Source organism: Heptranchias perlo, unplaced genomic scaffold (assembly GCF_035084215.1).
Source record: "Heptranchias perlo isolate sHepPer1 unplaced genomic scaffold, sHepPer1.hap1 HAP1_SCAFFOLD_63, whole genome shotgun sequence".
Classification (NCBI taxonomy): Eukaryota; Metazoa; Chordata; class Chondrichthyes; order Hexanchiformes; family Hexanchidae; genus Heptranchias; species Heptranchias perlo.
Window position 1 is genome coordinate 3,821,316 of NW_027139655.1, and position 16,009 is coordinate 3,837,324.

A 16,009-nucleotide genomic window follows, 5' to 3' on the forward strand; every position below is an offset into this window, starting at 1 on the left:
TTCTCAGTGATTCCTCACTGTCTGAGAGCGATATTGCTGATTTCTCTTTTAATTTCATCACTTTTTTCTGCAGTTAACGATTGAAGCAAGATGTTTACAGAATGGATCTATACCCGGCCAAGTGATTACTTTCTGTGTTCAATATGAACTGTGAGATCCCATCACAGAGCAGCTCCTTTCCTTCTCATTCTCAGTCTTTGTCTTTCACTCCACTCCTCAACATAAACTGGGAGATCCCATCGCAGAGCAGCTCCTTTCCTTCTCATTCTCAGTCTTTGTCTTTCACTCCACTCCTCAATATAAACTGGGAGATCCCATCACGGAGCAGCTCCTTTCCGTCTCATTCTCAGTCTTTGTCTTTCACTCCAATCCTCAATATAAAGTGGGTGATCCCATCGCAGAGCAGCTCCTTTCCTTCTCATTCTCAGTCTTTGTCTTTCACTCCACTCCTCAATATAAACTGGGAGATCCCATCACGGAGCAGCTCCTTTCCGTCTCATTCTCAGTCTTTGTCTTTCACTCCAATCCTCAATATAAAGTGGGTGATCCCATCACGGAGCAGCTCCTTTCCTTCTCATTCTCAGTCTTTGTCTTTCACTCCACTCCTCAATATAATCTGGGAGATCCCATCACGGAGCAGTTCCTATCCTTCTCATTCTCAGTCTTTGTCTTTCACTCCACTCCACTCAAAATAAACTGGGAGATCACATCACGGAGCAGCTCCTTTCCTTCTCATTCTCAGTCTTTGTCTTTCACTCCAATCCTCAATATATTCATTAATTTTCTTTACAGAAAATCACTGAGCTCGCGAAGGAGGGAAACAGGGCGGACAGTTCCAAACTTCTCCTAAATCTGGTGATGGAGAAAGGCTCTCGGGCCCGAAGGGTGATGTGGGAATCCTTTGTGAAAATGCACCACAGGTTACCCAAATTGGACAAAATACTGAAAGAGATGCAGGAACTTGGTACGTTAAAATCACACACTGAGTTCAATTTCAGATTGAAACACTGCAGAATTTATTATAATATTACACAGATCTGATTTCATGAAAGCTCATTGATTTAAACAGGTCCTGATCCATTTGATTATATGAACATCGGACGAGGTTTATCTGAAATACCCAGTCACCTGAAAGGTAAGTGATGAAATGGAGATTTCAAACCGTTTATTTCACTTCTGAGAATCAGAATGTTTGATTGTAGCATTTTATTTAGAGATTGTCAGAATCTGGGAATCAAGTTCAAAGGGTGGAGGAAACAGAATGAAGTTAGATTTTGATTTGCTAATAATCTTCAAATCATCTGCGCGATCCGCTACTATTCGCTGTTCTCAATTATTTGTAAATTTGCAGATGTTTTATTACTCCAGCTAATCCAGGTGCTGATTGCTAACAGTTGTGAAAAAGCGTTCACACCTGGGAGGATCCTGATGCACTGAGAACCCCAAATACAACTGGCAGGATCCTGACACACTGTGAATCCCCATACACAGCTGGCAGGATCCTGATACACTGTGAATCCCCACACACACCTGGCAGGATCCTGATACACTGTGAATCCCCATACACACCTGGCAGGATCCTGATACACTGTGAATCCCCATACACACCTGGCAGGATCCCGATACACTTCGAATCCCCATACACAACTGGCAGGATCCTGATACACTTCGAATCCCCATACACACCTGACAGGATCCTGACACACTGTGAATCCCCATACACACCTGGCAGGATCCTGATATACTGTGAATCCCCATACACACCTGGTAGGATCCTGATCCACTGTGAATCCCCATACACACCTGACAGGATCCTGATACACTGCGAATCCCCATACACACCTGACAGGATCCTGATACACTGTGAATCCCCATACACACCTGACAGGATCCGGATGCACTGTGAATCCCCAAACACACCTGGCAGGATCCCGACACTTTGAGCCTACAAACACACCTCCGACGTGCTGCCCAGATTTTCAGCGCTCACAAGTAAACAGCAGTGCCATGGAGAAATGTGAGGGAAAGACAATGTTCAGGGTAATTAGGAAGTAATGGGCTAGCTTCCTAATGTCAATGAAAGAGAGAACCTTATCGACTCAAAGAATAGTCCTTTAACTCAAGATTCTTTTTAGACCCGATGTAATGACTAATGGAAATATATTTAAATTTCCCAAACCTTCATTAGAGGAAATTCAGACCAAAATAAAACAAAGGAGTATAATTATTGGGAGAACAGTTGAAATGAACTGTGAATGTTTTCTGCTGAAACTTTAAACTGAGTGATGTGGGCAGTATTTCGAATCCTAATACTAATCGGTGATATGACAGGGCTGTTCTAAAAACACATTCAATCGAGATGTAAATTGGTGAAAACATTTTCACAATTTCTGAAACACAATATAACAGGAGACTGATGAGGGACAGGAAAAGGCCATTTGGCCCAATTCTACCTGTCCCTGTTCGAGAGATGACCCCACCGACCCCTCCTCTCAGTGTATCCATCGGAACACGTTCAATTATCTCTTGACCCAACTTACACTGCCCTTTAGTGTTCTTCCCTGAATTCCCTTCGTATTTCTGACTTTCAATTTTCTTCGTTATCAATTATTTCATTGATTGTGAGCCTGTTTCCTGCACGAATGTTGGGAATTCCATTGAAACATTTCAATACCGAAGTTTCTTGCCCAACAAAAATACATAAACCCCTTCACCCTTCCCTCAATCCGAAATCGAATTATTTGGATCATCTTTCTGATTCCCCTCTGTACCTTCAGAATTGCTGTAATCTTTACCTGTGCTTAGGTGACGAAAGAACTGCCGGTCATACCCCAGATAACCGACCCGAGTCCCGTTTCTAAAAGCTTCCCCAACGCTGAGGTTAAGCAGTCTAATATATGTCCGTTCACAGTCTGTCCCTCTCCCAATGCCCACAATATCCCAGATAACCAGCCCGAGGTCTGATTCAATAACAGTGGGAATTCTGTCCATTCACAGACTGTCCCATTCCCATTGGAAACAACATCCCAGATAACCGGGATCTTGGGTTCATGTCACACGACACGTAACCCCACCAGCGAACAAATGTTATCTGTTTATAATATAACGGGTCATTGGCTGCCTTCCTTCTTTCTCTCTCTTTTTTTTTTGGGGGGGGTTTGTATATTCGGTGGCCATTTAGGTGACCACCTCTCTGTCTGCTCACGGTGATTGCCTTGGCAACGGGCAGCAATCACCAGGCATTGTTCTGCGATTCACAAATGCGAAGGATTCGAAAACTTCATTTCCACAACAATTCACCTGAGGAAGGAGGAAGCCTCCGAAAGCTTGTGAAATTTAAAATAAATTTGTTGGACTATAAGTTGGTGTTGTAAAATTGTTTACAATTGACAACCCCAGTCCATCACCGGCATCTCCACATCATGATCCAACAACAGTGGAACTTCTGTCCATTCACAGTCTGTCCGTCTCCCAATGCCCACCATACCCCAGATAACCTGACCAAAGTCACATACACAAACAGTGGGACTTCTGTCCATTCACAGTCTATCACTCTCCCAGTGCCCACAAAAACCTTGATAACCTGCCCGCGGACAATACAATAACAGTGGAACTTCTGTGCATGAACAGTCTTTTCCTCTCACAGTGCCCACAATATCCAAGATAACTTGCCCGAGGTGTGAGACAATAACAGTGGTACTTCTGTCCATTCACAGTCTGTCTCTCTCCCAATGCCCATTATATCCCACATAACCTACCCGAGTTCTGATACAATAACAGTGGGACTTCTGTTCATTCACACTCTGTCCCTCTCCCAGTGCCCACAATATCGCAGATAACCTGCCCGAGGTCTGATACAAAGCAGTGGAACTTCTGTCCATTCACAGTCTGTCCCTCTCCCAATGCCCACAATATCCAAGATAACCTGTCCAAGGTCTGATACAATAACAGTGGAATTTCTGTCCATTCACAGTCTGTCCCTCTCCCAATGCCCACAATATCCCAGATAACCTGCCCGAGGTCTGATACAATAACAGTGGGACTTCTGTTCATTCGCAGTCTGTCCCTCTCCCAGTGCCCACAATATCCCAGATAACCTGCACGAGGTCTGATACAATAACAGTGGAACTTCTCTCCATTCACAGTCTGTCCCTCTCCCAAAGCCCACAATATCCCAGACAACCTGTCAAAGGTCTGATACAATAACAGTGGAACTTCTGTCCATTCACAGTCTGTCCATCTCCCAGTGCCCACAATATCCCAGATCACCTGTCCGAGATCTAATACAATAACAGTGGGACTTCTGTCCATTCACAGTCTGTCTCTCTCCCAATGCCCACAATATCCCAGATAACCTGTCCAAGTTCTGATACAATTACAGTGGAATGTCTGTCCATTCACTGTCTGTCCCTCTCCCAGTGCCAACAATGTCCCAGATAACCTGCCCGAGGTCTGATACAATATCAGTGGAACTTCTGTCCATTCACAGTCTGTCCCTCTCCCAGTGCCCACAATGTCCCAGATAACCTGCCCGAGGTCTGATACAAAGCAGTGGGACTTCTGTCCATGCACAGTCTGTCACTCTCCCAGTGCCCACAATATTCCAGATAACCTCCCCGAAGTCTGATACAATAACATTGGGACTTCTGTCCATTCACAGTCTGTCCCTCTCCTTGTGCCCACAATGCCCAGATAAACTGCCCGAAGTCTGATACAATAACGGTGGAATTTCTGTCCATTCACAGTCTATGCCTCTCCCAGTGCCCAAAATATTCCAGTTAACCTGCCCGAGGTCTGATACAATAACAGTGGAACTTCTGTCCATTCACAGTCTGTCCCTCTCCCCGTGCCCACAATATACAAGATAACCTGCCCGAGGTCTGATACAATAACTGTGGTACTTCTGTCCATTCACAGTCTGTCCCTCTCCCCGTGCCCACAATATCCAAGATAACCTGCCCGAGGTCTGATACAATAACAGTGGAACTTCTGTCCATTCACAGTCTGTCCCTCTCCCCGTGCCCACAATATCCAAGATAACCTGCCCGAGGTCTGATACAATAACAGTGGAACTTCTGTCCATTCACTGTCTGTCTTTCTCCCAGTGCCCACAATATCCCAGATAACCTGCCCGAGGTCTGATACAATAACAGTGGGACTTCTGTCCATTCACAGTCTGTCCCTCTCCCAGTGCCCACAATATCCCAGATAACCTGACCGAGGTCTGATGCAATTGAAGTGAAACTTCTGTCCATTCACAGTCTGTCCCTCTCTCAGTGCCCACAATATCACAGATAACCTGACCGAGGTCTGATACAATAACATTGGAACTTCTGCCCATTCGCAGTCTGTCCCTCTCCCAGTGCCCACAAAAACCCAGATAACCTGCCAGAGGTCCAATACAATCAGCGTGGAACTTCTGTGCATTAACAGTCTTTTCCTCTCCCAGTGCCCACAATAACCCAGATAACCTGCCCGAGGTCTGATACAATATCAATGGTACTTATGTCCATTCACAGTCTTTCCATCTCCCAATGCCCACAATATCCCAGATAACCTGCCCGAGGTCTGATACAATAACAGTGGGACTTCTGTCCATTCACTTTCTGTCCCTCTCCCCGTGCCCACAATATCCAAGATAACCTGCCCGAGGTCTGATACAATAACAGTGGAACTTCTGTCCATTCACAGTCTGTCCCTCTCCCAGTGCCCAAAATCACCCAGATAACCTGCCCGAGGTCTGATGCAATAACAGTGGAACTTCTGTCCATTCACAGTCTGTCCCTCTCCCAGTGCCCACAATATTCCATATAACCTCCCCGAAGTCTGATACAATAACATTGGGACTTCTGTCCATTCACAGTCTGTCCCTCTCCCTGTGCCCACAATGCCCAGATAAACTGCCCGAGGTCTGATACAATAACAGTGGAACTTCTGTCCATTCACAGTCTGTCCCTCTCCCCGTGCCCACAATATCCCAGATAACCTGCCCGAGGTCTGATACAGTAACAGTGGAACTTCTGTCGATTCACTGTCTGTCTTCCTCCCAGTGCCCACAATATCCCAGATAACCTGCCCGAGGTCTGATGCAATAACAGTGGAACTTCTGTCCATTCACAGTCTGTCCCTCTCCCAGTGCCCACAATATCCCGGATAACCTCCCCGAGGTCTGATACAATAACATTGGGACTTCTGTCCATTCACAGTCTGTCCCTCTCCCTGTGCCCACAATGCCCAGATAAACTGCCCGAGGTCTGATACAATAACAGTGGAACTTCTGTCCATTCACAGTCTATGCCTCTCCCAGTGCCCAAAATATCCCAGTTAACCTGCCCGAGGTCTGATACAATAACAGTGGAACTTCTGTCCATTCACAGTCTGTCCCTCTCCCAGTGCCCAAAATATCCCAGATAACCTGCCCGAGGTCTGATACAATAACAGTGGAACTTCTGTTCATTCACAGTCTGTCCCTCTCCCACTGATACCCAAAACCGCATTTCCCATTTCCACAAAAGGTCAGCAACACTGACAGTTTCAATGATTGATCCATTAGAACCTGCACTGTCGGATAACCAGGATGATGTGATGATTTGTAATGAGATTTCTATAGTACAGGGCAGGGCTGATCGTATTAACCATCAGAGGGAAAATATCACCTTCATAGAAATCTCCATGTTCAGTAAGTATTAGAATCAGGTGAGGATTTGAAACTTCTCCGAGCCCTTGTTCACCTTCAAGCGAGGTTTACAGCAACTGAGTTTAATTTCCTGCTCACACCTCGTTTGAAGCTGGGAATTCAATCTCGGAACATTTCACTGAATAGTAAAGTGAGATTGAGAATTTGTTTTTATGTCAATGCAACTGACATTGAGAACCACTTTCTGTCTGTTCTCATTGAAGATGTTCAACAGAAACACAAGGAAACACTCCGGGTCCAAACTGAAACACTGAGAGTGAACACGATCCTAATAAAGGAGAAGGTTAAGATATTCCAGCTGGTCACTCTATACACTGAGCTAACGGTCATTTCTACTGTTCGAGATCGGAAACTTGTCGAACATGAACTGCTGGCAAGAGGCCGAGACCATGAAGAGTGGAGAGAGAAACATCTCCGGAGAGAACTGGAAAAAATCCGAACTGATCAATTGTTCCAGAGCAGTTTTTCCCAGAGAAAATCCAGATCTGGGAGTTCAGCAGCAGTGAGCGGAGTCGCGGGGATTGGAAAAACAACAATGGTACAAAAGATTGTTTATGACTGGGCCACTGGGAAAATATACCCACACTTTCAATTTGTTTTCAGTTTTAAATTCCGGGATTTGAACGCGATTAACTGCAGAATAAACCTGAGGAATCTGATACTGGATCTGTATTCTTACTTTGGGAATATTCTGGGAGAGCTCTGGAAGAACCCAGAGGGATTACTGTTTATATTCGATGGTTTGGATGAATTCAAGGACAGTATCGATTTTGCTGACAATCGGAGAAATACAGAGGCTGATTACATCTGCACAGATCCTGAAGACTGGTGTGAAGTGTCTGACATTGTGTACAGTTTAATACAGCACAAGCTGCTCCCAGGATGTTCAGTGCTCGTGACCAGCCGCCCCACTGCACTTCATGTATTGGAAAAGGCTGAGATCAGTGTCTGGGCTGAAATCCTGGGATTTGTTGGTGAAGAACGGAAGGAATATTTCAACAAGTATTTTGAAGATCAGGCGGTGGCAGCAGCTGTTTTCAAACATGTGAAGGAGAACGAGCTCCTGTACACCATGTGTTACAACCCTTCCTACTGCTGGATCCTCGGTCTGTCTCTGGGTCCCTTTTTCACACAAAGAGACAGGAAACAGCAGCAAGTTCCCAAGACCATCACCCAACTATATTCCTACTATATTTACAACATTCTGAAAAACCATGGCCGAGAGACTGAATCCCCCCGTGATGTGTTACTGAAGATCGGTGAGATGGCCTTCACTGGAGTCTCCGAGAAGAAGATTGTGTTTAGAAATGGAGATTTGATCAAGTACAATCTGCATCCTTCCCAGTTCCTGTCTGGGTTCATGATGGAACTATTGGAGAGAGATGATTCTGCCCAGAGTGTGGTTTACACATTCCCGCACCTCACCATCCAAGAGTTTGTAGCCGCACTCGCACAATTCCTGACTCCAGATCCAGGGGACATCCGGAAACTCGTCAGTGAAGCCCACAGCAAGGAAGATGGGCGATTTGAGATATTTCTCCGTTTCGTTGTTGGTCTCTCCTCCTCACAGTCAGCTCGGCCTCTGGAGGAGTTTCTGGGTCCATTTCTTCATCAAATAATCTGCGGAGTGATTGACTGGGTTAAGGAGAAGGTTGAAGGAGAGATTAGAAACACAGGGAGTGAAACTGGTAAAAGGAACCTCCTGAACACATTCCACTACCTGTTTGAGTCTCAGAATCAAACACTGGCTCGGGTCACAGTGGGATCTGTGGAAACACTTACATTTAGTGGATTGCGACTGACCCCGATTGACAATGCGGTCCTGTCTCATGTCATTGGACTCTGTGATACAATAAAAGTCCTCGATCTGGAGAACTGCTCCATTCAGAGTGAAGGACTCCAACGGCTGGGACCCGCACTGCACAAATGTCAGGTGTTGAGGTAACTGTTTATTTGTCTCTATCTGTTCGGCCAATTGTGGAATAGTCAAGGATTGAATTGTTGCTCCGTCATGAAGGGAAACAAACAGTTCAGTTAAACCAGAGAGAAGCAGATTCAACACAAATATGACAAATTATAAGAGGATCGGTTAGTAATTCCCTGAGGACTGGAGAATCTAAAATGGATCGTTGTGAACAAGTGGGGATTTTACAGTCTTTATCGGATCAGTAAATACAGGTCACTGAAAGAGTCTGATAATTTAATTGCAATAAATGATATTTATTGCTGTTTTTCTCACTGCCTGAGATATGTCCATTGAAGAGACTCCTTCTCACTTTTCCTGACACGGAGACCGACACTAACTGCAGCAGTCTGTGTGTCGGAGCATCCCACCCTCTTACCGAGGTGTGGGGACAAGTGACAGTCACCGGACTGTCAATGTGTGTTGGAGAGGGAAGCAGAAACACCAAACATTCAGTAACAAAGAGCAAAACACAGCTTTCGGGCAGTCAACCGTCAGTGGGCGAGCTGAGCTTTCCCCGCAGGACGTCAGTAAGTTACCTTAACTCATCAATGACACAGCCCTTCACACTCTCCAATACATCCACCATCTCTTCACCCAGCTCGCAGCACTCGTGCCTCTGAGTCAGAAGGTCGTGGATTCAGGCCCCTCGCTCATTAATCCAGGCCGACATTTCAGTGGGATTTGGGAACGAAAATCTGCCGGTAAAAATGTTCCAATCTGACGGGTTGTGGGGTATTAGCCAGGAGTACAGACACACACCGGCCAGCGGTGGGGACCCACACACAGCGGGAGGCTCCTGGGTTAACCAGGGGCAGTGAACCCGGGAATTTCCCATAATCTGCCCCCTGTGTGTGAGGTCCCGCTCGGGGAGGGAACTTCATAAAATCCCCCAAAAACTGACTAGCCCGTTACACCTGAAATAAATGTAGAGTCAGTTTAATGGGAATAAAGAGAGAGACTCCCCTCCCCTATAAACTCGGAGTACAGGGACATTTAAAACTTGTAACAGGACAGAATAAACTCTCCTTGTTACATGAAATCCTGTGGGATGGACTTTACAGCAGCCGTTAGCGCCGTTTCACAATATAACTCACCCCGAGTTATTATACAGATTAATATAATACTGCATAAAGTAAAGGTAATCACCGCTTTATCATTTAATTGAGGGAAAATTGCCCCATTCCCTTCAAATCTGGGATTCAAGGAGCAGCAGAAATGAGACAAGTTTCCCCAAACATGAAGGGACAGGTCACTGACCTCCAGGAGGGTAATTCTGATCATCAGGGAATGAGACCGGACTGAGGGACATTTAAAGGCTTCACACAAACAGCAGTTTATTTAATGATTACATTTACTGACAGTCCCTGAATTATGGGGAGTTGGGCAGAGTAAGATTCATTGTCAGTGACACGGAAATCTGGATATTGATTTCCTGAAGATTTTTCAGTGTTTCCTGTAACATCAGAGAAAAATTGTCAGATCGGGGATTGGATTCAGTTTGTTTCTCACTCTCTGTCCGTTTGTATTCAGACTGGGGGGCAATGAACTGGGAGATTTCGGAGGGAAACTACTGTCTGCGGCTCTGAGGAACCCGGACTGTAAAATACAGAAACTGTGGTGAGTACCAGACTGTGTGAGATTGTGTTTATAATAACTGGATGCTGAACAGGATACATGAATGTCAGTATAAGCAATAATAATTCAATAAATACTGAGAATTTACTCTGATTCCTATTATCTCTGCTCATATCTGTCTCTCTCTCTCTCTGATCTCCAGGTTATGGGATAACGATCTCACAGAATCTTGTACCGAGGGTCTCTCCTCCGCTCTCAGTACAAACCGGTCACTGACGGTTCTGAACCTGGGTAACAATAAACTGGGAGATTCAGGCGTGAAACGACTGTCTGCGGCTCTGAGGAACCCGGACTGTAAAATACAGAAACTGGAGTAAGTATCAAACTGTGAGAGCTTGTGTTTATATTAACTGGATGTCTGAAACTGTACATTATTATTAGTATCAGTAATAATGTTATTAATAAACACTGGGGATTTAACCTGATTCCTGTTATTTCTCTCTCTGATCCCCAGTCTGTACAATGTCGGTCTCACAGATTCTGGTACCGAGGATCTCGTCTCCGCTCTCAGTACAAACCGGTCACTGACGGATCTGAACCTGGGAACAAACTCCTTCAAAGACCGATCTGTCCCCGCTCTCTGCTCCCTCATACTGATCTGCAGGAGTCTGGAGCGGATCGGGTGAGTGTTTGTGTAATGTTCAATGTAATAAATAAAATATCAATGGGATTCAGTCCCTTTCATGGGTAATATTTGTCTGTAATTATTATTGAAATATTAACCCCAGTCTCCCTGTTATTTACACTGTTTTCAATTTGTTTATTTCCTGTTTAATCTTTAATCTCTTTCAGTCTGGGGGGGAATCAATTCAGTCCAAACGGAAAGAGACACCTGGAGTCACTGCAGGGAACCAGACCCGGACTGAGAGTGAAAGTGTGAACATTTCAATTGATAACCATTCCTGGTCTCATTATATGAACATTTCAATTAATAACCATTCCTGGTCTCATTATATGAACATTTCAATTAATAACCATTCCTGGTCTCATTATATGAACATTTCAATTTATAACCATTCCTGGTCTCATTATATGAACATTTCAATTTATAACCATTCCTGGTCTCATGATATGAACATTTTTGGCCGATTCTCTGTACCTCCCCTTTAACCGGCCGCGCTCCAGGTTGAAATCCGAACGGCCCTTTAACGGTTTCCAGCTCGAGCTGAGCGAGCGTCGTCTCCCATTGTGACGTCAGAGGCCCAGCGACAGGGTCACGAGACTCAGTCACCCGGTCCCCCAGCGCTGATTCTGCCGGATATCCGGGGCTGGATGGTCCCCAATGGGACACTGGGTCAATGTACAGACAGGAAGGGCCCAGGGTGGGGCTCAGTCTGGGCTGCAGTGGGGCACTGGGTCAATGTACAGATAGGAAGGGCCCAGGGTGGAGCTCAGTCTGGGCTGCAGTGGGGCACTGGGTCAATGTACAGATAGGAAGGGCCCAGGGTGGAGCTCAGTCTGGGCTGCAGTGGGACACTGGGTCAATGCACAGACAGGAAGAGCCCAGGGTGGGGCTCAGTCTGGGCTGCAGTGGGTCACTGGGTCAATGTACAGACAGGAAGGGCCCAGGGTGGGGCTCAGTCTGGGCTGCAGTGGGACACTGGGTCAATGTACAGACAGGAAGGGCCCAGGGTGGGGCTCAGTCTGGGCTGCAGTGGGGCACTGGGTCAATGTACAGATAGGAAGGGCCCAGGGTGGAGCTCACTCTGGGCTGCAGTGGGACACTGGGTCAATGCACAGACAGGAAGGGCCCAGGGTGGGGCTCAGTCTGGGCTGCAGTGGGGCACTGGGTCAATGTACAGATAGGAAGGGCCCAGGGTGGAGCTCAGTCTGGGCTGCAGTGGGACACTGGGTCAATGCACAGACAGGAAGGGCCCAGGGTGGGGCTCAGTCTGGGCTGCAGTGGGACACTGGGTCAATGGACAGTTAGGAAGGGCCCAGGGTGGGGCTCAGTCTGGGCTGCAGTGGGACACTGGGTCAATGCACAGACAGGAAGGGCCGAGGGTGGGGCTCAGTCTGGGCTGCAGTGGGACACTGGGTCAATGTACAGACAGCAAGGGCCCAGGGTGGAGCTCAGTCTGGGCTGCAGTGGGCCACTGGTTCAATGGACAGACAGGAAGGGCCCAGGGTGGGGCTCAGTCTGGGCTGCAGTGGGACACTGGGACAATGCACAGACAGGAAGGGCCCAGGGTGGAGCTCAGTCTGGGCTGCAGTGGGCCACTGGGTCAATGTACAGACAGGAAGGGCCCAGGTTGGGGCTCAGTCTGGGATGCAGTGGGACACTGGGTCAATGTACAGACAGGAAGTGCACAGGGTGGGGCTCAGTCTGGGCTGCAGTGGGAAACTGGGTCAATGTACAGACAGGAAGGGCCCAGGGTGGGGCTCACTCTGGGCTGCAGTGGGACACTGGGTCAATGTACAGACAGGAAGGGCCCAGGGTGTGGCTCAGTCTGGGCTGCAGTGGGACACTGGGTCAATGTACAGACAGAAAGGGCCCAGGTTGGAGCTCAGTCTGGGCTGCAGTGGGACACTGGTTCAATGGACAGTTAGGACGGGCCCAGGGTGGGGCTCAGTCTGGGCTGCAGTGGGACACTGGGTCAATGTACAGACAGGAAGGGCCCAGGGTGGTGCTCAGTCTGGGTTGCAGTGGGACACTGGGTCAATGTACAGACAGGAAGGACCCAGGGTGGGGCTCTGTCTGGGCTGCAGTGGGACACTGGGTCAATGTACAGACAGAAAGGGCCCAGGTTGGAGCTCAGTCTGGGCTGCAGTGGGACACTGGTTCAATGGACATTTAGGACGGGCCCAGGGTGGGGCTCAGTCTGGGCTGCAGTGGGACACTGGGTCAATGCACAGACAGGAAGGGCCCAGGGTGGGGCTCAGTCTGGGCTGCAGTGGGGCACTGGGTCAATGTACAGATAGGAAGGGCCCAGGGTGGAGCTCAGTCTGGGCTGCAGTGGGACACTGGGTCAATGGACAGTTAGGAAGGGCCCAGGGTGGGGCTCAGTCTGGGCTGCAGTGGGACACTGGGTCAATGCACAGACAGGAAGGGCCGAGGGTGGGGCTCAGTCTGGGCTGCAGTGGGACACTGGGTCAATGTACAGACAGCAAGGGCCCAGGGTGGAGCTCAGTCTGGGCTGCAGTGGGTCACTGGGTCAATGTACAGACAGGAAGGGCCCAGGGTGGGGCTCAGTCTGGGCTGCAGTGGGACACTGGGTCAATGTACAGACAGGAAGGGCCCAGGGTGGGGCTCAGTCTGGGCTGCAGTGGGGCACTGGGTCAATGTACAGATAGGAAGGGCCCAGGGTGGAGCTCACTCTGGGCTGCAGTGGGACACTGGGTCAATGCACAGACAGGAAGGGCCCAGGGTGGGGCTCAGTCTGGGCTGCAGTGGGGCACTGGGTCAATGTACAGATAGGAAGGGCCCAGGGTGGATCTCAGTCTGGGCTGCAGTGGGACACTGGGTCAATGCACAGACAGGAAGGGCCCAGGGTGGGGCTCAGTCTGGGCTGCAGTGGGACACTGGGTCAATGGACAGTTAGGAAGGGCCCAGGGTGGGGCTCAGTCTGGGCTGCAGTGGGACACTGGGTCAATGCACAGACAGGAAGGGCCGAGGGTGGGGCTCAGTCTGGGCTGCAGTGGGACACTGGGTCAATGTACAGACAGCAAGGGCCCAGGGTGGAGCTCAGTCTGGGCTGCAGTGGGCCACTGGTTCAATGGACAGACAGGAAGGGCCCAGGGTGGGGCTCAGTCTGGGCTGCAGTGGGACACTGGGACAATGCACAGACAGGAAGGGCCCAGGGTGGAGCTCAGTCTGGGCTGCAGTGGGCCACTGGGTCAATGTACAGACAGGAAGGGCCCAGGTTGGGGCTCAGTCTGGGATGCAGTGGGACACTGGGTCAATGTACAGACAGGAAGTGCACAGGGTGGGGCTCAGTCTGGGCTGCAGTGGGAAACTGGGTCAATGTACAGACAGGAAGGGCCCAGGGTGGGGCTCACTCTGGGCTGCAGTGGGACACTGGGTCAATGTACAGACAGGAAGGGCCCAGGGTGTGGCTCAGTCTGGGCTGCAGTGGGACACTGGGTCAATGTACAGACAGAAAGGGCCCAGGTTGGAGCTCAGTCTGGGTTGCAGTGGGACACTGGGTCAATGTACAGACAGGAAGGGCCCAGGTTGGGGCTCAGTCTGGGATGCAGTGGGACACTGGGTCAATGTACAGACAGGAAGTGCACAGGGTGGGGCTCAGTCTGGGCTGCAGTGGGAAACTGGGTCAATGTACAGACAGGAAGGGCCCAGGGTGGGGCTCACTCTGGGCTGCAGTGGGACACTGGTTCAATGGACAGTTAGGACGGGCCCAGGGTGGGGCTCAGTCTGGGCTGCAGTGGGACACTGGGTCAATGTACAGACAGGAAGGGCCCAGGGTGGTGCTCAGTCTGGGTTGCAGTGGGACACTGGGTCAATGTACAGACAGGAAGGACCCAGGGTGGGGCTCTGTCTGGGCTGCAGTGGGACACTGGGTCAATGTACAGACAGAAAGGGCCCAGGTTGGAGCTCAGTCTGGGCTGCAGTGGGACACTGGTTCAATGGACATTTAGGACGGGCCCAGGGTGGGGCTCAGTCTGGGCTGCAGTGGGACACTGGGTCAATGCACAGACAGGAAGGGCCCAGGGTGGGGCTCAGTCTGGGCTGCAGTGGGGCACTGGGTCAATGTACAGATAGGAAGGGCCCAGGGTGGAGCTCAGTCTGGGCTGCAGTGGGACACTGGGTCAATGGACAGTTAGGAAGGGCCCAGGGTGGGGCTCAGTCTGGGCTGCAGTGGGACACTGGGTCAATGCACAGACAGGAAGGGCCGAGGGTGGGGCTCAGTCTGGGCTGCAGTGGGACACTGGGTCAATGTACAGACAGCAAGGGCCCAGGGTGGAGCTCAGTCTGGGCTGCAGTGGGCCACTGGTTCAATGGACAGACAGGAAGGGCCCAGGGTGGGGCTCAGTCTGGGCTGCAGTGGGACACTGGGACAATGCACAGACAGGAAGGGCCCAGGGTGGAGCTCAGTCTGGGCTGCAGTGGGCCACTGGGTCAATGTACAGACAGGAAGGGCCCAGGTTGGGGCTCAGTCTGGGATGCAGTGGGACACTGGGTCAATGTACAGACAGGAAGTGCACAGGGTGGGGCTCAGTCTGGGCTGCAGTGGGAAACTGGGTCAATGTACAGACAGGAAGGGCCCAGGGTGGGGCTCACTCTGGGCTGCAGTGGGACACTGGGTCAATGTACAGACAGGAAGGGCCCAGGGTGTGGCTCAGTCTGGGCTGCAGTGGGACACTGGGTCAATGTACAGACAGAAAGGGCCCAGGTTGGAGCTCAGTCTGGGCTGCAGTGGGACACTGGTTCAATGGACAGTTAGGACGGGCCCAGGGTGGGGCTCAGTCTGGGCTGCAGTGGGACACTGGGTCAATGTACAGACAGGAAGGGCCCAGGGTGGTGCTCAGTCTGGGTTGCAGTGGGACACTGGTTCAATGTACAGACAGGAAGGACCCAGGGTGGGGCTCTGTCTGGGCTGCAGTGGGACACTGGGTCAATGTACAGACAGAAAGGGCCCAGGTTGGAGCTCAGTCTGGGCTGCAGTGGGACACTGGGTCAATGTACAGACAGGAAGGGCCCAGGGTGGTGCTCAGTCTGGGTTGCAGTGGGACACTGGTTCAATGTACAGACA

General features: G+C 49.7%; 1 protein-coding gene across 1 annotated transcript in view; it reads left to right on the forward strand.

Moving 5' to 3' along the window:
• The first annotated feature begins 820 nt into the window (after nucleotides 1-820).
• LOC137317691 (NACHT, LRR and PYD domains-containing protein 3-like) overlaps nucleotides 821-16,009 on the forward strand; it is a 174,022-nt gene continuing 158,833 nt past the window's right edge. Inside the window, exons 1-4 of the mRNA XM_067980867.1 lie at nucleotides 821-964; nucleotides 1,070-1,135; nucleotides 6,901-8,638; nucleotides 10,194-10,280. Of these exons, the coding sequence (XP_067836968.1) occupies nucleotides 859-964; nucleotides 1,070-1,135; nucleotides 6,901-8,638; nucleotides 10,194-10,280 (1,997 nt within the window). The 5' untranslated portion in view covers nucleotides 821-858. The remainder of the gene's footprint in view (nucleotides 965-1,069; nucleotides 1,136-6,900; nucleotides 8,639-10,193; nucleotides 10,281-16,009) is intronic.